This window comes from Aspergillus ochraceoroseus (genome assembly GCF_002846915.1).
Source record: "Aspergillus ochraceoroseus IBT 24754 chromosome Unknown P175scaffold_10, whole genome shotgun sequence".
In the NCBI taxonomy this organism is placed as follows: domain Eukaryota; kingdom Fungi; phylum Ascomycota; class Eurotiomycetes; order Eurotiales; family Aspergillaceae; genus Aspergillus; species Aspergillus ochraceoroseus.
In genome coordinates this window covers 507,741-528,375 of record NW_024468485.1, presented here as the reverse complement: position 1 = coordinate 528,375, position 20,635 = coordinate 507,741, and the positions used below count along the sequence as shown (strand labels likewise).

The 20,635-nt window shown below is 48.6% G+C and overlaps 8 protein-coding genes across 8 annotated transcripts; 2 read left to right on the top strand and 6 right to left on the bottom strand.

The window, feature by feature from the left end:
* Positions 1-982: 982 nt before the first annotated feature.
* On the top strand, positions 983-2,984 carry P175DRAFT_0519199 (putative F-box and JmjC domain protein; the record flags this gene model as incomplete). Its single annotated transcript, XM_040899089.1, has 2 exons — positions 983-1,702; positions 1,790-2,984. The coding sequence occupies exons 1-2, from the start codon at positions 1,416-1,418 to the stop codon at positions 2,982-2,984; spliced, it is 1,482 nt and encodes a 493-aa protein (XP_040748962.1). The 5' UTR covers positions 983-1,415.
* A 172-nt stretch (positions 2,985-3,156) lies between these two features.
* Positions 3,157-4,076, bottom strand: P175DRAFT_0512289 (low-affinity Cu transporter; the record flags this gene model as incomplete). The annotated part of the gene is made up of 4 exons (XM_040898656.1): positions 3,157-3,274; positions 3,337-3,517; positions 3,662-3,860; positions 3,996-4,076. The coding sequence occupies 4 exons, from the start codon at positions 4,074-4,076 to the stop codon at positions 3,157-3,159; spliced, it is 579 nt and encodes a 192-aa protein (XP_040748961.1).
* Positions 4,077-4,450: 374 nt separating this feature from the next.
* On the top strand, positions 4,451-5,427 carry P175DRAFT_0526597 (chromatin modification-related protein EAF6/MEAF6; the record flags this gene model as incomplete). The annotated part of the gene is made up of 3 exons (XM_040899478.1): positions 4,451-4,741; positions 4,849-5,076; positions 5,185-5,427. The coding sequence occupies 3 exons, from the start codon at positions 4,451-4,453 to the stop codon at positions 5,425-5,427; spliced, it is 762 nt and encodes a 253-aa protein (XP_040748960.1).
* A 306-nt stretch (positions 5,428-5,733) lies between these two features.
* ams1 (alpha-mannosidase) lies at positions 5,734-10,076 on the bottom strand. The gene is made up of 4 exons (XM_040897967.1): positions 9,475-10,076; positions 8,832-9,340; positions 6,769-8,749; positions 5,734-6,710 (listed from the first exon to the last, which is right to left on the bottom strand). The coding sequence occupies exons 1-4, from the start codon at positions 9,618-9,620 to the stop codon at positions 6,071-6,073; spliced, it is 3,276 nt and encodes a 1,091-aa protein (XP_040748959.1). The 5' UTR covers positions 9,621-10,076; the 3' UTR covers positions 5,734-6,070.
* On the bottom strand, positions 9,767-12,068 carry P175DRAFT_0535901 (uncharacterized protein; the record flags this gene model as incomplete). Its single annotated transcript, XM_040900272.1, has 2 exons — positions 9,767-9,961; positions 10,686-12,068. 2 exons carry the CDS (start codon positions 12,066-12,068, stop codon positions 9,767-9,769), a joined length of 1,578 nt encoding a protein of 525 aa, XP_040748958.1.
* Positions 12,069-13,244: 1,176 nt separating this feature from the next.
* Positions 13,245-14,195, bottom strand: P175DRAFT_0496278 (uncharacterized protein; the record flags this gene model as incomplete). Its single annotated transcript, XM_040896116.1, has 6 exons — positions 13,245-13,331; positions 13,429-13,434; positions 13,495-13,718; positions 13,781-13,829; positions 13,910-14,029; positions 14,169-14,195. 6 exons carry the CDS (start codon positions 14,193-14,195, stop codon positions 13,245-13,247), a joined length of 513 nt encoding a protein of 170 aa, XP_040748957.1.
* Positions 14,196-14,477: 282 nt separating this feature from the next.
* Positions 14,478-16,821, bottom strand: P175DRAFT_0466702 (MRS7 family protein). The gene is made up of 3 exons (XM_040894918.1): positions 16,773-16,821; positions 15,969-16,692; positions 14,478-15,907 (listed from the first exon to the last, which is right to left on the bottom strand). The coding sequence occupies exons 2-3, from the start codon at positions 16,524-16,526 to the stop codon at positions 14,852-14,854; spliced, it is 1,614 nt and encodes a 537-aa protein (XP_040748956.1). The 5' UTR covers positions 16,527-16,692; positions 16,773-16,821; the 3' UTR covers positions 14,478-14,851.
* A 178-nt stretch (positions 16,822-16,999) lies between these two features.
* P175DRAFT_0466697 (glycerophosphocholine acyltransferase) lies at positions 17,000-19,383 on the bottom strand. Its single transcript, XM_040894917.1, has 2 exons — positions 18,170-19,383; positions 17,000-18,113 (listed from the first exon to the last, which is right to left on the bottom strand). The coding sequence occupies exons 1-2, from the start codon at positions 19,066-19,068 to the stop codon at positions 17,360-17,362; spliced, it is 1,653 nt and encodes a 550-aa protein (XP_040748955.1). The 5' UTR covers positions 19,069-19,383; the 3' UTR covers positions 17,000-17,359.
* Positions 19,384-20,635: the final 1,252 nt, after the last annotated feature.

Here is a 20,635-nt window from a genome sequence, read left to right as displayed (position 1 = left end):
AACGACCTTCTGGATCTGCTGGGCCAATTCACGGGTAGGAGCAACGATCAGACCCTGGCAGGCCTTGACGTTGGGGTCGATCTTCTGCAGAGCGGAGATGGAGAAAGTAGCGGTCTTTCCAGTACCAGACTGGGCCTGAGCAATGACATCGTTACCTATAACGTAGTGTTAACATCCAAATTTGCGGCTTAGCCTTGTATAACCACTTGAGACTTACCCTTGATGATGGGCATGATAGCACGCTGCTGGATAGCAGAGGGACGCTCGAAACCATAAGCATAGACACCTAGAACGCGAAAAATTGCCTGTCAGCATCTCTGATCTCTCATCTTCCACTTGGAGCAGACCGAAAAGTGTTACATACCGCGAAGCAGGTCGGGCTTCAGGTCCATAGAATCGAAAGAGTCGGTGACCTCATCGTAGTTGGACTCGATCTGACCTATAAATCCCCAAAAAAATCTCGTTAGACAAATCTGCTATTTCCTAGTTTCTGAGCATTTGTGTTGTGGTGAGGAGGTGCGAAGATTTTTCCTGTTTTTTTTTTTTTTTTTTTTTCTTCTCTTCAACTCGCAAGAAAAACCCTTGCCACAATAACACCAGGTGGGGGAAACACATAGGAGGAAAAGATTTTCAAAGACAAAACATACTGTCGGGGATTTCCTCCAATCCCTTATCGTTGGAAGCCATGATTGCGAAGTTGTATCGAAATGACCACAGTCAAGTACTGTGATCGATGAAGACAGTGGGGGTTTGGGTAAGAACTTGAAGGGTTTGTTCCTTAGCGACAGAAGCCCAGTGGGGTGTAGTCGCAGAAAATCTCAGAGTCAAGAAAGACTTCTTCACCAGAGGATGAAATAACTAGAACCGCGAGTCTCCAAATAAGAGACGTTACAGGGACTAGTATAAGGGTAGATGATGTGTAAAAAGTTGTGAGAGATGAGAAGAGGGTGAAAAAAAAGATGGAAGAGCGAAGAGAGTAAATGTGGATCTTTTTTTGGTAGTGGGAAAGAATTATTCTTTCTCCATTGGGGGGGAGGAATTTTTTTTTTTTTTCCCCTTTGCTTCGTACGGTCTTTTTGTTACTCACTTTTACCGCCACTAGTATACAAAATTACGTTGCCCGCCTGTAATTTTGGAATCGGGTTTCTGCCCAACTCATTGCCACCGCCTTCCCTTTGTAGCATCTTATCCCACATTCTGCCTCACAATTTTTTTTCTTCTCTTGTTTGGAGAGAGAGAGAGTCTTGTTCAAGTTCTATTATTCATGTTCTTTTGAGTGAGAGAGGGATCCCTCATTCCAGGGACTCTTTATATAATCCTTCCTGAGAAATTTCTATCTGATTGACAGGTATTATCTTCCCTCTACCGCCACACTCTACCGGCATAGCGTGTTGTGTTTTTTTATACATACTAAAATGCCGGATATCACCACCCTATCCGACCACGGGAGTTTTGTGGATGATTCACCTGCACATGATGCAATCCCCGGTCATCCCCTAGGAGTCAAACCGAGTGGCAATGCCTTACTTGCCGCTGAGAACCTTCGAGATGTGATTGGGACATTCAATTTGTTGCCCGATGAGCTAGTCTTGGTCCTACTGGAGTACCTGGATTGCCCAAGTCTCTTGAAGCTAGGGCAAACATGTAAGGCATTTTATGCTTTCACCCGAGCGGAAGATTTCTGGAAAACCTTCTTTATCAGGTAAGATTGGATAGGGACTTAGCTTTCAGAAGACTGGATAAGTAGAGAGCCGTAGTGCGTGGAATTTTGTACTAAAGTCAAGTTCAGGTCTCCCCCGGCCTCTTTCGCCTGGAGAGGAACATGGCGCGCAACCTACCTAAACCTCCCCCCATCTAAAGTTTCTTTCGTGGACTGTTCGAATTTGTTCTCCGACGCCCTTCATCGTCCATTCTATTGCGCGCATATTTCTTTGGAGTCCTATGTGACCAACATTCCCACTAGGAATCAAATCGTTCGTTTGCCTAACCTTTCTCCCGAGGAATTTCAGGAGAAATGGACCGACCGTCCCTTTATCCTCACAGAACCAGTGAAGGAGTGGCCAGCATATCATAATTGGTCGGTAGAAACACTATTAGTGAAGCACAAAGACACTCCTTTTCGCGCGGAGGCGGTGGACTGGCCCTTGAAAACATATGTGGATTACATAAAATACAACTCCGATGAAAGCCCTTTGTATCTCTTTGACAGGGCATTCGTCTCCAAGATGGGGCTCAAGGTTGGTCCCCTGGACCAGGAACCTGGAACAGCATACTGGCCGCCACCATGCTTTGGGGAGGACCTCTTTTCAGTCCTGGGGAATGACCGCCCCGACAGACAATGGCTTATCATTGGGCCCGAACGGTCAGGAAGTACGTTTCACAAGGACCCGAATGCCACCAGCGCCTGGAACGCGGTCATCCGAGGCTCCAAGTACTGGATTATGTTCCCTTCGTCCTCGAAGCTTCCCCCTCCGCCCGGTGTATACGTATCAGAGGACCAGAGCGAGGTGACTTCACCGTTAAGTATCGCGGAGTGGCTTCTAGGCTTTCATGCCGAGGCGCGACGTACACCAGGCTGTGTTGAAGGGATATGTAAAGAAGGCGAAATCCTTCATGTTCCTTCAGGGTGGTGGCATTTGGTCGTCAACATCGAACCCGCGATTGCTGTTACTCAAAACTTCATTCCTCGAGCCCACTTGGCGGCCGCGCTGGATTTCCTGTCCAACAAGGCAGACCAAGTTTCTGGTTTCCGCAAAGACATTGACAACCCCTACGAGCGATTCGTGGCAAATATGCGCGAGTCCCACCCAGAGTTACTAGAGCAGGGGTTGGAGGAGCTTAAAAACAAATCCGAGGGCAAGAAGCGAAAATGGGATGAAATCGTCCATGGAAAAGCAGATGCAGAGAATGCCGGTGCTGAGCCAGAAGCTGGTGGATTCAGTTTTGGGTTTGGAGACGATGGCAGTGATGTGGAAGTCCCTTGATAAACCAAGTACGCGAAGTGCAACTGGGGATTAAATGAATTCATATGCAAAGACCTATTACCGAAAGACAAGGCATACCTAATGCTAGCAGTGGCTGAATCGGGCCAGAATTCTCAGCCAACCCCTCTCTCTGCAAACAAAACCGAAACGAGATATGCAAACTGGGACGCTCTCAGTGGCAGGCAACTGATTTGGTGGCCGACATGTTCTCCCCAAAAGCCAAATATCCCACAAACGCCCCCACAGCAACCGCAAGCATAACGAAACCATTATAGGTCATGAAGAGAAGCCTGCCAATGGTTCAGCATCTCAGCCTTGGAAATAGAACAAGATATACGAGGTTTCGACCTACATGATAAAAAAACTATAAAACACCTGGACCGCATATAGCGCTGCCATGGTGATTTTTCCTCTCCGCTCAATAGCCCTCTTGTTGTCACTACCTACAAGTAGCGGTGAGCTCGTGTCGGGGACGTATGTTTGGTTTCCAAGGGCATCATCGGCTGTGATAGCATCGTTGCCGATCTCATTGCCTTTTACATAGGGTGTCAATGAGAACTCTAGCTCAGCAAGGGTCGGATCGGACAGCCAACTTCAGGATCCAAGATAATTCCCACATCCGTACAGAGTAAAGTCTAGAGTTCATAGAAAGAACAAAACAAATGAGGGCAACTTACTTCCGACCGCAGTCGAAGAATACGCACTTAATCGTCGAGCATGCGCCACTTCATATTGACGGGTAACTTGTCGAACTCCTTCGTATCCCGCAGTCAAGATGACAATGACCACCAAGGAACCGAGAAGAGACAGAGGACCGGTAATTCGCCATCGTGAAAAAATAATACACAGGTTTTTGGTCGACCAAGTAAAGAGCATCTAGAATCCCATGTATTAGCATCCACAAAACGAAGAACCCGCCTCATACATACCCCTTAGGATATCGGGGGGGGATGATGTATCAAAGAATCATCACATCACAAGCTAGACAAAGACGAAGACGAGGAATCTCACATTCATATTGCATTGTCCCATATCCATATCACCATCACCATGGTCATGACCATGATCCATATCCATTCCCATATGGTGCATCTCCATTGGTTCAAGTGTAGCAAAGCTAGGAAACAACCAACTATATCAAAACGAGAATCAAAAAGGGGATGAACGATGGGGATGACGACGACAAGTACGGATAAGTTAGTTAGTTAGGTACTCCGTAGCTGCAGATGAGATGGGGTCGGATGCAAACAAGACAAACACTTTCAACTGCGCCGATAAGATTGACAAGTCACAAACCTCCAACTCAACTAACTTGACCTGCACACAGCCCACTCGCGATCGGAGCTTCCTACCAACAAGCAGCTTATCGGGTAGACCAACTAGTCCGCTAATTAATTGGCCGTGTCGCGAGCGAAGCAAAACCCCGAAGGCAAAGAAAGAACCCCAAGGGGACACAAGGGGGGAAAATGACTGAATCCGCTCCGCCCGCACCGTCTTCTGCCTCCGTTGCGGGCAACTCCGCAAATACTCCAGCATCGACAGCGACAGGGTCAGGGTCAGGGACAGGCGCGGGTGCTGGAACTGGGACGGGGCCAACATCGAACAACGCAGCGAACCCGAATGGAACGGCAAATGGCAGCATCAATGGCGATGTCACGGAGCAGATGCGGGTGAATCGCGGATTACCCTACTACGAGAAGCTACGGCGCGAGCTACGGGATACTTTGCAGAAAAAGCGACTTATGGACAAAAGCATGGTGAGTGGTATTCCTTTTTTTTTTTTTTTTTTTTTTTCTTCTTCTTCTATCCCGAGTTTCGTTCAAATCTATAATGTGCGTGGTATTAAATGAAAACCGTGCAACAGGCTCAACTCGAAGAACAAATCTACCGCTTCGAACAATCCTACCTGGAAGAAACAACCGCCGGAAATATCATCAAGGGGTTTGACACGTATATCAAGGGCTCCTCAAGCGGCTCGAGTCTCGGCGCGGGCTTGTCCCTCTCGTCGGGCGTAGGGACGGCCTCCCGACGCAAGGCCCAGGTCACGGATAACGACCGCGTGTTTTCAAGAAGTTCGGCGAGTTTTATGCGGGTACGTCCCTTTTATTCCTTTTTTTTTTTTCCCGTGATACATAGAGCTTCGGGATAAGGAACGCAATCTAAACATAACATGCGAATCGCACTCACTCACTCGCTACAGGACTCACCCCCTCCTTCCTCCGCCCAAACAACCCCCTCGCACGCCCCAACCCCAACATCAGCTTATAACGGGTCAACTGGAAAGCCCAATAACGGGGACGCCTCATCCGCCGCGGGCAGTGTAAGGGGCTCGTCGTCATCGAAGAACAAAAAGAAGTCTACCAAGGATACCAAGAACGAAGACGACGGAGACGACGATAAGCCTCCATCCAAACGATTGAAGATTAGTTATGGAAGAGATTAATTCTGTTTCTTTCTCTCTCTCTCTCTCTCTCTCTCTCTCTCACTCACTCATTCATATTCTTCTCTTCTCGCCTATTCTCTTCTTCACCCTGTTTTAGTTTTAGTTCCCAATTCTGTACGATTCATTCCACAGCACAGAGGAGTTGCGGTTGTTAGTTAGGATGGTCTTTCCCCCCCCCCCTTGGGGTTATCTGCATTTGTTGCTTCTTGTCCGCTTTGATACGCTAGGAGCTTAGGCGCACCAAAAATGAGAATTTGGGCGGGGGTTGTTATTTGTTGCGGTGGTCCTTCCTTGTTTTGGATTCATTGAATGACTTGACTTGACTTGACTTGACTCAATTGATAACATGCTTTTTATTTTGTTCTATTGTTGTCTTTTTTTTTTTTCTCTTCTTCTGATATCCACTCCATATATTTTTTTTTTCTCCGGGTGTTTAACCATGATATCATTTCGACAAGATCATTCATTCCTACTCTTTGCGTTTCTTTGGGTTTAGAGAGCGATGATATACAATAACAACATACACTCAGGACTCAGAGAACAGAAATAAAATGAACGAATGAGAAAATCAAATTTCATGAAAGAAAATAAAATAGAAACTAGACTAGACTAGACTAGACTAGACAGGAGAGCAAAGGAATATCTACAGCTGCAGCCGATAAGTTGCAACCTCAAAAGCCCTCAACTCAATCGGGATAGCCACAGTGCCGTGTCTATCCTTGCTGCCAATATCAAGAGCCATCTCGTCGTCCTCCAGGACATTACACTTCCAACCCTTCTTCACCGGGAGCGTCGTACAGATGACTCCGCGGCTCTTGCCACCCAGAGCCTCGTAAATCCGAAGGATAATGCTCTTCCCTGCGCGTCGCGGGAGGGTATCCCTAGATACGTCTTCGTCGTCTTCGCCGCGTTTGACCACGTCTAAAATGAGAGACGGAGAACCCGTCAGGCGTATGCTTCGGAACAAGTTTGTAGTGGAGGTGAGGGTTTCCTGTTTGGTGGGAGAAGATTGAAGGGCAAGCGGCTTGTTGAAGTTGTATCCTGCTCGGACCGTACGGGCGTCGAGGGCTCCGAGGTGGGGAAGGATTGCATAGCGGATATGGTGTCGACCCATGTCTGCGTGCGCGTCCGGAGCCTTAGGTGCACGGAGGAGAGAAAGACGCATGAGATTTCCGCAGGTTGCGAAGCCATACTTGGAGTCGTTGAGGATGGAGACGCCATAGCCGCTTTCCGAGAGATCGGCCCATTTATGGCAGCAGACTTCGAATTTAGCCATGTCCCAGCTGTAAAATTAGTGAGCTTCGGTTTCCATAAGGGGGAATGAAAAATACAAAGACATACCTTGTATTGTAGTGCGTGGGACGTTTGATGATACCGTATTGAGTCTCATAGGAGGCTTCTGTGTTAGTGATATCGACAGGGAACTCGACCTTCAGGAACTTCATGGTCTCCCTCCACTCCACCTCGCTCTCGAATTCAACGTACGAAGGCTCATTTTCAATAGCAGCAGCTAGACTGATGGTAGTTTTGACCCAGCTGTCTTCACTGATCCTCGTTTCGGTGACTACACTGGCACGGTAGGGATCGCGTTCAGCGATGCTGGTCTTGCCTGACTGCAGCTCCTTTCTTGATTCGAGATGGAAGACCTCAACATCCCATGCCTGCCAGTAGAGTGGCTTGTCATCGAAAATCACTAGCTGGCCGGCTTTGCCATCTTTCGCGACGATTTCACGTTGAATATCAAGGTCAAATAGCGACACGATAACACCGTCCTGGACATCAACCCGTAGTCTGCCATTCTCCAAACGGAACACACCTGGTTGAACCTCGCTTACGGTCACTTCCGAAACTCTATTTGTATGCTCTTGGGGACAAGGAATGACCCCAGACCCTCCACACATCACGGCATATTTAGAGCCGTTTGAGGCGGTTATACCGGCAGGAAGCTTGACCACCTCAGAGCGATCCCATGGTAGAGTGTTAAGGGCCACATAGTCTGCTCCACCCTCACCAAAACCTAGAGCCTGAAGGGCTTCCTTTCTGGCCTTGAGCCCAGTCTCAAAGATCTCCGCATAGAGTTTGTCTGAATCATCGTAACACATTTCGATAGAACTGCCCGGAAGACAGTCGTGGAATTGGCACAAAAGCACACCTTCCCACATGTCATCAATGTGCTCCTTCGGGTACTTATAGTCGGGCTGCCTTAATGACGCAAGTGTCCCTAGGTACTCGAGCTCCCGCAGGAGGAATTCGGCTCTGCGATTGTTGCGCTTGTTATTTGCTTGCGTGGTATAAGTACCGCGGTGCAGCTCGAAATAAAGCTCTCCATACCATGTAGGAAACTTGGTACCGTCGGAAGCCTTCTTCTCAAGTCTCTTGAAGAAGTCGTCGACCGACTCTCCCATCTTCACTCGGGGAAGCAATCCCACCTTATCACTCAGGCCACGGCAACGACGCAATTTCTCCAAATGTCCGAAAGTAGGGCCACCGCCACCGTCACCCTTTCCAAACACCAGGAGTGAGGTATTGTCTTGGTCCAAAGACTTGTGCTGGGTCACACTGCGCTTCACATCGCCAAAGTGTGCACTCGCAGTGTAGGTCTCGGACGGCGGCATGTGGCACATGACCTGACTACCGTCAAGGGCAACCCATTGGAAGGTGGTGTGGGGGAAATTGTTGATGTTGTTCCAGCTGAGCTTCTGGGTGAAGAAGCGACTCATGCCTGCCAATCGGCAAATCTGGGGGATTTGTGTGGAGTAGCCAAAGGTGTCTGGGAGCCAGAAAGTGGTGCAGCGCTCTCCAAAATTGCTTTCGAAGAACCTTTGTCCGTAGAGGAACTGTCTCACCAGGGATTCACCACTGGGCATGTTCGTATCATGCTCAACCCAACTACCACCAATTGGCTGGAAATGGCCCTTTTTCACCCAGCCTTTCACACGGTCAAAGACAGACGGGTAATATTGCTTAAGCCACTTGAACTGCTGTGCCTGAGAGCAAGCAAATCGGTGCTCTGGGTAGCGGTCCATAAGGTCGCACTGATTAGACCATGAGCGAGCAACTTTGCGCTTAGTTTCTGCCCACGGCCAGAGCCAGCAAGTATCAATGTGGCAATGTCCGATAGCATACACAATTGGGTCTGTATCCGTCTCATACACTTCTGAGGAATTGACCTGACCACCAAGATACTTCTGCGCAATCCGGCGCCCTTCTTTGATAGATTCTTTGCTTCCATTGCCGGCAATGAAAGTGTCAATAATGGAATTAGCCACCGTGTTGGCTTCATGGGACTCCCAGCCATCGCCGGGGAACTCCCTGGCAGCATCTACGAGAGTATTAGCCTGGCTGAGACTTACACCAGTATATTGATTGACATTGCTGCATGTTAAGAGTCGGACAGAACATACCTCCGATGATCCAGAAATCATAGAACAGCGCCCGGGCCTCCAGATTGACAGCAGTGATGCGTGCGGTATTCAGAGTGAAATATTTATCAGGTGATGGAGGCTGGATGGAGTCCCCTCCCGGGGCATTTCCAAACATTCCATTGCAAGCCATCTCGATATAGAAGAGATGCTCTTTCCCGTCGCGCCAGGCGTCAGGGATGATCCACTCGACACGTTCACCACCTCCAGTGAGGCCCTGCAACGGGCGACCGTCTTCCGACCAGACTAGGCCCTCATTGTTCGCATCCCAGTGGAACTCCAAGCGCTCTTTCTCGAGCATGTCTTGGGGGATAGTTAGTCTGATCCGGACCCAGTGGGTGGACCAACTGGGGCCAAACGAGGCCCCGATATGGGTGGGCTGGAAGTCATGGGAGGTAGCTTCGTCGAAGGTCGGGCGTTGCAGATCCGGGACGGAGTAAACGGAGAGCTTGACGTGATCTTTGTCGGAATTGACAGCTTCGAACAGCTTTCTAGCATAGTATTAGCGGTGTACCCATCCTGGTCATCCTTCCAGGGTTCTTCCAGATGCGGGGAACGGAAGGGCCGGAGGACAACGTTGAGCTGCGGTGAGGCTTTCCGGAAGGAATAGTTAAACGGAACATACCCAATCAAGTTCTGATGCTCATATTGTCCTCGAGAAGAAAACTGGTTCAACCGGTCTGTGTAGATGGACTTGATACGCTGGCCAACGGGGCCACTGGGGGCGCGTGGAAGTGAACTAGGAGCTTGTCGGGGCACGTCTCCACCCATAGTGAGCGGGTCCAGAAGTCGAGGCCAGCAAGGGGGGAATGAATCTAACGAGCGAGGGAGATGAGATTACAGGGGAAGGGGAAAAGAGAGAGAGGGAGAGAGAGAGAAGAAGATGGATGGGCGGATGGATGAAACACGAGGAGTTCTCACTTGTTACCGTCGAGGGCCGGCCAGGAACAGGAGCAGGTGACGTTGGTGGTTGCATGCGGAGAAACGGCCAAAATGGCGGGGAAACCAACCGGGAATGCGCACATAGCCGGATGATACATCCCAAGCTGCTGCTGCTGCTGCTTCTGCTGCTGCTGCTGCTTCTGCTGCTGCTGCTGCTTCTGCTGCTTCTGCTGTTAGAGGGAGTACAGGGGAGTCATTTCATCTACCTGGTTTGTGAAGAGCTCGAGCTCCGAGCTCCTGATGCGTTGTGTGACAGGAGGGAATTTATTTACCTGGTCGAGACTGGGCTGTAAGGAACTTGAATTATTTGACCCGTTCCTTAAAAGGTATTCTAGAACGCACAGGAAAGTCTATACTCCACAGTCGCAATTGGTAATTCAATATATTGAGGACCTAGCTATTGTTGCTTTGCCTGACTTGAGTCGCTCCCACTGCGTGGATGACACTACATAACTATCATCCTGCGACCAGCAAGGACGGAGACATTGCCACGCTTTTTATTTAACTCTCCGAAGTTACGGAATCGAGGGCAGTGCCTCAAAGGATGTCAAAAATATATATTAGAGACGCTGGCAATAATACAGTAATGCAATGACCCGTTCTACGGGACTTGCCCTCCCACCGTAACACCGAACATAAAGCTTAGAAAGGATATCAAATAGGCATACCAGCCAAAAAAAAAAAAATACGAGCACGCTTGAATAAATCAAGGGAAAAGCAGGAATGGATGATTAAAAAAAAAAAACAAAAACAAAAAGGAGAGGCGGTCGTGAAGAAGACCAGGATACAAAAGTTATAAGGAAAATAGCGTCGACCTGGACAGTAGATGGGAAAAAAAAAAGAAAAACAAACCAAAACAGGAAAGAGAACTTGACCTGCAGGACATTATCACACCCACGGATCAGCTCCGTAGGTAGTATATGGGTTGACGGGCCCAATTAAGCGGATTTGCGACTTTAACTGTGTACGTCTCCTGTCAATTTTGGACCCGATCATCTTCTTCCTCGCCCCTTCAATGGCAACTAGTACTTGACTAGTTCCATCCTGGAAGGCCCGGACGCAGTCGCGTGTACTCTGTTGCAACTGAGACCGGGCAGGATGGCTCAGAGGCGGTGTCGCCGAAGACACAAACCCATTTTTGGCTGGTTTGCGATATTTTGGGAATCGCACCTTATGTGTCTGGCGGTAACTGATGCGTTTCTCCTTGCCGGATTTATCCCAGATGGCAGCCCCGTACTTCTGGTACGGGGTAATGGGAACGGCGAGCTGCTTTGTGCGGTTAAAGGGGATGATGGGGTTCGGTTGCTTCTCGGATTCTCCTGCGCTCGAAGAGGCTGTTGAGGGGACAGAGATGATCTGTAGCGTCTTCTCACCGACTTCTAGCAGAGGGGGGGCCTGCGGGGCGGTGGATCTCCCGGAGTCGGAGCGGTCACTAGTCGACGGGGCAGTCCGTTGAGGAGGAGTATATTTGCGGGTGCACTCCGACGGAGCGGTGGCTGGGCGAAGTTTCCGTTTAGATTTTTCCTTCTCGACGGAATGGCGAGAGATTCGTCGCTGGACATAGGAACGTATCGAGTTGCGGACATCGTGCAGGCTGCCCTTATCGGGGGGGGACCATCGGCCCCGATGCTTGGAGGAGAAATCAAAGGCGGCGGGCACTAAGTTGTTCAATCGCCCGCTATCCTTCTTCCGTGGTTTGGGGGGCAGGTGGGGCGCATTCTGGTGAAGTGTCGACGGCGGCGTTGCCAGCTCGGGAAAGAAATCCCATTTCTTCTCACGAAAGTAGTGATTCGGCCCAACTCTGCTGGAGGCCCAATGCGGTGGTCTGTTGTAACGGTTCTCGGCAAGGAGGGTGTGGATGGCCCAGGACGACGAGGTTATTCGCTTTTCGTCGGGCTCCACGCGATGGAAAGTGGAAACGGCAGGATGATCGACAAAGTCGGCCAAATCATCCGAGCCGGAGCGGACAAATACAGGATAGCTCTCCGTTGACACGCTGGATTGGCGGCGATGTCCCTCGTCGTCTTCGTAGTCGTCTTCTTCGAAGCTGTTGACGGTGCTGCTGTCGTCGCTCCACGGCGTGGAGCCTGTCAGGGATGGGGTATCTGGCAGCGGTTTGGACGGGAGCTGCGGGAGCGGTTTATCCAAGTGTAGGAGTGGACGAATAGGTGAAAGAGGGGGTCTGGGAGGAATGACTTGCTCCAGACCCTCGAGAGACCGGGATGGCCTTACTGGAGGGGCTTGTCTGGCAAGGGCGTGACTCGAGGGTGACAACATAATTGAGGAGGGAAGGTGAGTACTCAAGATACAAGAGTTCCCTCTCATTCCCAAGAGGAGGGAAGTCGAAAAGAAAAGAGATGGGATGGAAGAGAAAGGAGGAAAAGCGAGGGAGGAAGTCGATAACAAGCGAAAGTTCAGCCCGAAAGCTGCAGTGTGACTGAGTGGAATCAAGCCGGGATAAATTAGACGAAGTAGAAGTAGTCGTAATAGTTTAAAGATGGAGACCTTTTCTTAGTTTCGCATGTTCTTTTTCTTCCTTTATTTCATTCTTTTCTTTCTTTCTTTCTCTCTCTCTCTCTCTTTTTAGATCACAAGACCCCACGGACTGTTGATGCAGAGTAAGATGTTAACAAAGAGCATCGTATCATATCTTGGGGATAGAAAGAGAATGAAAAGAAAAAGAGGGAAATAATCAAGGGAGGATCATGATTATGAGTATACAAATTGTTATTTATTTATTTATTCGCAATCCGTAAGATAAATACCCCTAGATTCGTGGTGTGTATGTTCTTCAAGCCCCAAGACTTCGAAACGAACGACTTCAACGAATATGGACACGGATAGCTTCATGAAGGTGACACATTGAAGCAAGGGATGTCAGACTTCAGGCCCCTCGTCCTGCACCGCCTGTGCAGGCTGACCTTGGATTGTTGATCTAACCGAGTTATTTATATCGTAATCGTCTCCATCTGCTGTCCTATCATACACAGTTATAAGTTGCTAGAATAACTCTGGAGTGTATCCGTGATGAACGTCGTAGGTACTTGCTGGACAGCCGGACAGCTGGACATCTCCTCAGCAGATCATAATAATCATCAGCACCAATCGAGGCCATTCGAGGCTGTTGGACTGGGCTGTCGTTCATGCAATCCTTCCGGCCGGATTTCACCCGAGACACGAACTTGAATTTATAGTTAGTTGCGGTACAGAGTAATTTGTCATTATTATCTGGAACTTGCGGATAGAAATATCATTAGGAGTTCAATCCCATGAACCAGAGCAGGTACTTGAGTTGAGGTACGAAGAAGAACATGAGTCTCTAGGGCTCAAACCTGGCAGGATACCAGTGATAGGTCACATGGCATTCATGCCAGCATCTTTTCTTCTTCTTTTCTTTCTTTCTTCTCTTTTTCTTCTCTCATTCCTTTGTTGGAATGTTCCGTCTCTTTTTTCTTATTTTAATACCAGGACCACATGGTTCATGTCAAACATGAGATTATTACACAAAGATCCATCCTCTGGAAGACTAACTTTTGAGTTCTAGAAAGAGATAAAGAAAAAGAAAAGAAGCCGGATTCTACTCTACTATCATATTACACCATTCAGTTAACAGTGTATAATGTGATTCTATACATACCCTATGCTATACTGTCTGTATATATACATGTACATGTACATGCACTTTAATTAAGAGAGAACCTACTTCTCCAACGAGATCCATACCACTGCGTCCATGTCCCCCGATACCATTTCTCTTCCCCCCGCACGACGAGTTCCGTGCGGGCCAGGGAAGCAGGGAGCTCTCGCAGAGGTGCTGGACGGCGAAGGGACGAGGGAGGTGGTGGTGGATGTTGGGGAGGCCGATTTCCTCGTTGGCTTCGCGGCGGGCGGTTTGGAAGGGGGTTTCTTCTAGGGAGTCGGATTTTCCTAATTTTTTTTTTTTTGTTCGTTTTATTTAGTTTCTGTACTAGAGAATAATCTTGACGTACCGCCTGGGAGGGCTGCTTGGCCTGCATCTATAGTATTAACCATCAGTGGCTGAATTAACGAGATAGATATGTAGAAAAGATAGGTAGGTACAGGAACTCAACGTCTGCGCTCGCATTGTAAGCAACAACCCGAAGATCCCCTTTGGCATCTGTATAGAGCAAAACCAGCACCGCCGCGCGTCGCGACAACGGAACCAAATCGTAGTTGGTGGGAGGCGGCGTGTACGCTCTCAATCGTTCGATCGCATTCTATTCAGAAAGAGACGAAAAAAAAAAAAAAAAAAGAAACCACAGGTCCAGGATTAGTTGTATGTTTACTAACAGCCAAGGTTGGAATGCACTCGAACGGGCCTAGGTCTAGAAGCAGGAATTAAATGCATCGACTTACCCGAGAAGTGAGATTCAGGCGTGGCATGTGTGCTGAGGCTGAGTTGAGACGACGAGATGTTGGTACAAGTGAAGGGATGTATCTGCAATGGGGAATACAACTTCGGTGGGGACTGCGAAATAATTGCACCCCCCCGCATGATTTGATGCTGGACTCCTGTTTAACAAGTTGATTCGCTATTCGCGATGAGGAGTTTACTGGTTGGTTGTGGCAGACAAAACTAGTAAACTAATACAGACTGGATGAGTGAAATGGGTTATATTTATAGTGCTGGAGGTATATTCAGTTTGTGTAATCGGCGGAAAACATGACCACAGTACAAAGACAAAATCAACAATCACCCCAGGATCAGTTTTAATGCTCTCGCTTCCTCCCAAAGATCTATGAATTGATACATGACAAGAAATAAGAAAAGAGAAGACTGGCAGGCGTATGAACAAGGCAGCTCATCTTCCGCCAAGATGCTGGCGAACAAGGGATGCCAACCTTAGCCGGTAAAAGAGGGTAAGAAAGTTCTATCGTATGGACATTAACACAGTATAAAAAAGGTAGAATGGGGAGGAGGAAGAGAAGGCCAAAAAGCGAAAGAAGAACGCCTGCCACATCCATCAAAATACAGTCAACATCAAAAGCAGCGCGCAGATGGACAAGAAAGAGAATAGCACAGAGGATTATCCGCCCGTCTATTTCTTTTCTTCCTTGGCTTTCACTGGCGCAGCAGTGTGCGCCCGGTTGGCTTTCTCTCCGTCCTGCTGGGCTTCGGTGCCTTCGGTGGACTGCTCGGCATACTTCGCCTCGAGCTTGGTGTCTTCCTTGTCGTCGATATCCTCAGTGTCCTTGGGAGCTGCCAGGCCCTTCTCCTCGTGCTCGCTGTTCTGCTCGTTCTCCTCCTCGATGAGCTCTTGCTGCTCCTTAATAACCTCCAGGCGCTGCTTGTTGGTGGCAGCCCCCTCGGCGTTGTGCACCTCAAGTTCAATCTCGTGGAACAACTCCTCGGGGATGCTAGAAAGAACAAGGCGGAGAGCATCAATTTGGGAGGACATTTCTGCCTCCTTGCCAGCCTGCGCATAGACATATGCGTTGCTGAGCACCAGCAGGGTCGAAGGAACACCCTGCTTCAAACGAAGGTCCAGCCACACGGACAAGTCCTCGCGCAGGCGAGCCGGAGAAACACCGTGTGTGCGGATACCACGCGAAGCACAGGCCATCTGCAGTTCGGGAACAGAGAGCGACTCGACGCCTTCGTAGAAGATCGCGCGGTCGTCACGTTTGATCTGACGCATGCGATGCCGGATGTTGTAACGGAGCATAGCGTCGGTTCCAAATGAGTTCAAGTTCATATACTTGCAAATGCCAACAAGCTGAGGGCGAGACAAGTTGTCCAGGGTCAGATCATCCTTGAAAATCTTGCAGACCTTGATGACATCCTCTGTAGAAGGTGTTTCTCCAGTAGTTCTGATCTTCCTGAAAAAGTCCGCAAACTCTTCGTTCTTGACAGTCGCTGCAGTCACCGGCAGGCCAGACTCCTTCAGTGTATTCTTCAGGAAAGCAGAGACCTCCTTTCGGGTGGATCTCAGGTTCAACGCCTTCTTCTCACGGGCATTCTGGCCCTCGTAGGTGCTTGGCAGGAGATTGGGGAACAGCTTTAGCGCAATGGGCAGCAACAACTCGGCAAATGGAATAATGACGAACATCGAGAACGGAACCAGTCGGCCAAGATCCGTAACAGTTCGTTTCAGCTAAAGTAACAGACGGTTAGTAGCGGCCCATAGATTGGTCTAGAGGAAATAAAAAACAAACCTGTCGATGTTCCCTGCGGCTGAGCTCATAGCCTCCCGCCATCTTCAATGCTAGCCTAGAGCTAATCCTCACTTCTGTAGCAAGAAGCTTCGTGCCATCCCAGTAGTGCTGAACTTCCTTCTTAATCTTTTGCCCAAGAGTCAACTTCTTGGTCTCCTTTTTCTGCTCCTCAGAAAGCTTCTTCTCCTCCTCCGTAGCCGGCTTTGCCACTCCTACTTCGCCTGCCTTCCCCTTGCTTAATACACTGTTCTGTGACGGGGCTGATACCACGGAATTGGGGGTCGCCTGCTGGTTTGCCTTGGTACTCGCCGATTGCGCAACGTCTGCAGGGAGCGGCTTCTTAGCCTGCTCCGCGTTGAAGCCGGGAGGTGGTAGCGGGTCTGACGAACTGGATGTGGAAGTCGAATGATCCGTAGCAAACCCACGGTGTGAAACTAAAATAGCGAGAGCTGATACGTGAGAAGGCAACCCTCTGCCATTTAATCGAAGGCTTGCGGCGGAGGCCGCACCCAAAGCCCCAGCATAGCGCGACCCGGCTATTGAAAGGAAAATGAACATCAACAAAACATGATTCAGATAAATAGGCTCCGATCGAATTCTTGTACTATAGCAAGGGGAAAGCAGAAAACTCACCGACCAAGTTGGGCCGCAAGATAGGATTGCTGCGCACAAGCCGAGCGGACCTCATGGAAACGGACATGACGGAAGCTTAGGGATCAAATTGCTCGAGCAGACGAGCGAGGTCGATAGACAGACACAACAACTCCAAAGCGAATGGCCCGAACAGCAGCAAGTGAACTCCTGAATATGAATGATCTTTTCGCGAAATTAATGATCTTTTCTTGCAATAAAGTGGTGGGTAGTGAGGTGTTTTTCCTGGGTCGTTTCTCGCCCTGCGAGGGTCCGCAAGCAGATGCATTGCACGTGATCTCACGGGATCTCGGAGTTTACGTTTGCGCTCCGATCGGGCCGGCTTACGGCGTAAAGTTCTCGTCCCGCTTCATTTTTCTTTGCAATTTTCGCGCTGATTCTCTATAGTGGATTTAATTCCAAAATTTTGTGACTCATAACCAAGATTCTAACTACATTGTGGCGACGGTTTCTAAGTGACTAGGGAGCTGACGGATTGGTTGTGAGGATTCGTTGGTAAGATTATCATCAAATTCGTTTCTCAAACCAAATATGCAGCATTGCAGCAACGAAAGCCAAGACCAGAAACACGACAATAAGTATCAGCCGTCAAGCACGTCCAAGGGATGTTATCGGCATGAAACAGAGCTATATAAGACCAAGTGTATAGGCAAAAGAACGACTGGGTATCATTAAAGGGGCATTCCAACACATAAATTCAAGGTGAACTCCAAAATATAAGAAGTAAAAAAATAATGGGATTAGCTGCGGTTTCGCAAAGCCGGCCTATCACTCGAGTCACCCTCAACTGCGGTTGCAACACCGGTAGCGTCAAGGAGTGGGATATTTTCAATGCCGGTCTTGTCAGGGCTACCAGCCGCGGAGGCAGTCGAGCTACCCGACTCCCTCTCCCCAACATTAGCAGGGGTGGTCCCTAGTCCAGGGATAGTGGGGCTCATTGCTCCCTCGGGAGAAGACTGCCAACGTGCGACGTCTTTCTTCAACTCCTCTAGTTCCTTCTGGAAGCGTTTGCCGAACACATCAATGTAATAGGTCGCGCCGTTGTGAATGCTCAAGATGAAGAGCCCCGTTAAGAATAAACCACTAGCCCATCGAGACCATAACCAAAGAGGGCAAGGAATTATCGTCAAAAGAGCGTAGATATATTGAATCATCATAAATGCCGGGGCTTGTAGGGATTCAGGGAGACTCAGAACAAACCGACCTATCCAAGTCTTTGCATAAGATCTGCGGAGCCAGGTAAAACTAGTCGGACGTCCTGCTGCTATTTTGTCTGCGCGACGGACGGTGATAAAGCAGTGGTAGGAAAGTTGCCAGATCATGTACGGAACAGTTGCCCACAGCATCATCGAGAGAAGCGAAAAGTGGTCTGGGGATCCTGATTCGCTGGTCTTGATCTGATAGATGGCCGGAAACCGCTCCTTCATTGTTTCCATGGGAGTCAAATGAACAAGACAATGGAATGTAACCGGAGGCATGATGTGGATGAAAAGGCTGGGGTTTCGGGTTAGTCTGGCAGGGTGAAAATCCCGAGGGCTAGGGTTTCTTACCTGACGACTTTGTCCATGCTGTGGAAAACCATGGAGTTACGCCACATGGCAATAGCGACAGCATTGTTTCCAAATACCAGACAAAATGTGCTGATAAAAAGCCTCCTAGAGTGTGGGAAGACCCAAATGCAAAGCATACAGAGCATGTTGACAAAATAACAGAGATCAGCCAGGAAGTACTGGTAGCCAATCTTATGGTACCTGTAGAACCGGATCGGCATGAAGTATGCGAGCTGCCCGCTGAACCAGATATAAAAGTACTCGGGGCACGCCCCCAGTAAATAACCGCTGATGAAGATATTCAGAACACCAGCGATAAATGAAATCTTCTCCCGGAGAGTAACCGCAGAGGCTGCGTTCCATCGTGTCCCCAAGCGTTCCACTCCGAGCTTCATCCGATGACGGTATTTTTCCAGCTGCTCTTCAGCAGTGGGCACTCGTCGTTTCCACTCTCCCACGACGCGTTCCCTTGCATGTTTCGAAGTGGATTTCAACCTCTCCTGTTGTCTCTTCACCTTGTCTCTCTGTGAGTTGATTGACTGCTGGAGCTTTTCTAGTCTCCGCGACAAGGAAAAGTTATCGAAAAGGTCAAAAACTGAGAGCTGGTCGAGCGGTGGAAATGATTCCCAGTCATCCTGGTATGAAAAGGAATTGCGCGAAGATCTCGTCGGAGTTCCAGGATGCGAGTGGAAGTTCTCTGAGTCTGAGTCGACAATATCGTCCACTGTGGAGGGTTGAAGTGCAGGGGAGTCACCGCCCTTTTTCGCGTCCGATTTTCTTCGTTGATAGGAGCCGCCCTCCTCCATGACGAGCTTCTGCTGGAAGGAGAATATTGTAGGGCCGTCACGGTTATGCAGATATGGCCGACTGAAGAAACGTGCAAATGTTAGCACAGCCATGACTCTCCGGAATATCCGACTTCCGCAATCGGGTTGGGAGATAAACAATGGAATGATAAGCGGTCTTGCACCAGAACACGCGTTGGTGGTGGTGGTGGTTTTCCTCTCTCTTCTTGTTGTGTTTTTTTTTTTTTTTTAATTTATTTTTTATGAGGAATGAAGAAAGGGAAGAGAAATTTCAAGAGCACCCAAATATGGAATGCTTATCAAGCCATATACCGGGGAACTTACCTCTGGTTCGAGTTCCAGATGAAACGGATAGGCGAGGTACCTCTTATCTCTGTCACTACACCGTGGGAACTTGGGACAAAAGAAGAGAGTCCGTGAACGTCCGAGGCGCATGACCCTGGGCGGGTTTGCAACAATCAGAAGGAGTGAGGACGACCACGAGGAGGGGGGATAAGAGACCTGGCCTGGAGGCGGTATGCAATTGAAAGGATGAGGTTTTGGGTGTGCACGCGATGGACGGTTTGATTGGTGAGAGCTGAGCATTCAAGGGCTGGCCACGGGATCTGCAAAGATATGGGTCCAACGATGTTCCCTGGATAGAGAAATCTTGTTTGGTATTTACAGTTTGCACCACTACTAGAATATTTAATACCTAGTGAGTATATCATTTGATACTTGAGATCGGGCAGTCATGTATCAAAAGTACCTATTATTGTCTTGTTACAAGGATCTAATATTTAGGAAGTACAGAGTATATACAGCCCGAGGTACTTTCTTGGTGCCAAGCAGCCGGATTCTTTTACCTTGGGGATAATTACTGGTAGTATATAAACTCCGTCTGGGCTTATATCTTTCATAATTATCACCCATTCACGGTTCCTGTAGATAACTGTACAGGGTCTCTTATTATATACTCCAGTTTGCTCAGCAGGTTCAAGTTTGCTGGTGGATCAGACCTGTCAAAAGAGGGCTCTGGCATGCATCGTAACAGTTGACTGGACTAGTACATACCTCCACGAGCTTTTTAGGGTGAACAAGGATATTCTCTGTACCATGTAAGCAGATACCTAGGGATCATTAAGAGGGCAAAATATAAAGCTATATAAGAGCCTCAATTAAAATCTAATACCATCCTACTATCATCGAGAAATTCTCAGCATCCTGACGGGCCAAGAGCAAACCAATAGCTTTTCACATCCATCAGAATCATCTATACTTTTCATATCTTGAAATTCTTTTTACAAGTTCAAATCTTTCCTTGATACCCATCTCCGACCAAACATTATTAAGCTAGACAACGGCGACCTTTCTATTATAATATATTCAGCACCAACCCAAGTTATCTTTGCTGTAGAACTCCAAGCCAACACTTTTGTGACCGAGGTGCGTAGCTCGTTTCTAACCTAGGAGTAGAGCATTAGCATACATGCAGAGTAGTTAGGGCAAACCAAGTTATAGATTTCTGCTTATACAATAATGATACAAATTCACTGGCAGTCATTTTAATGGGCCTCGTGTTCAGGTTTGGCACTTTACCTATAACTTGCGTACTGTCCTGCATTGTAAAAAGGAAGCTCTTACACAGATGTGATCTACTTATTATGTAGCTAGTAACTAA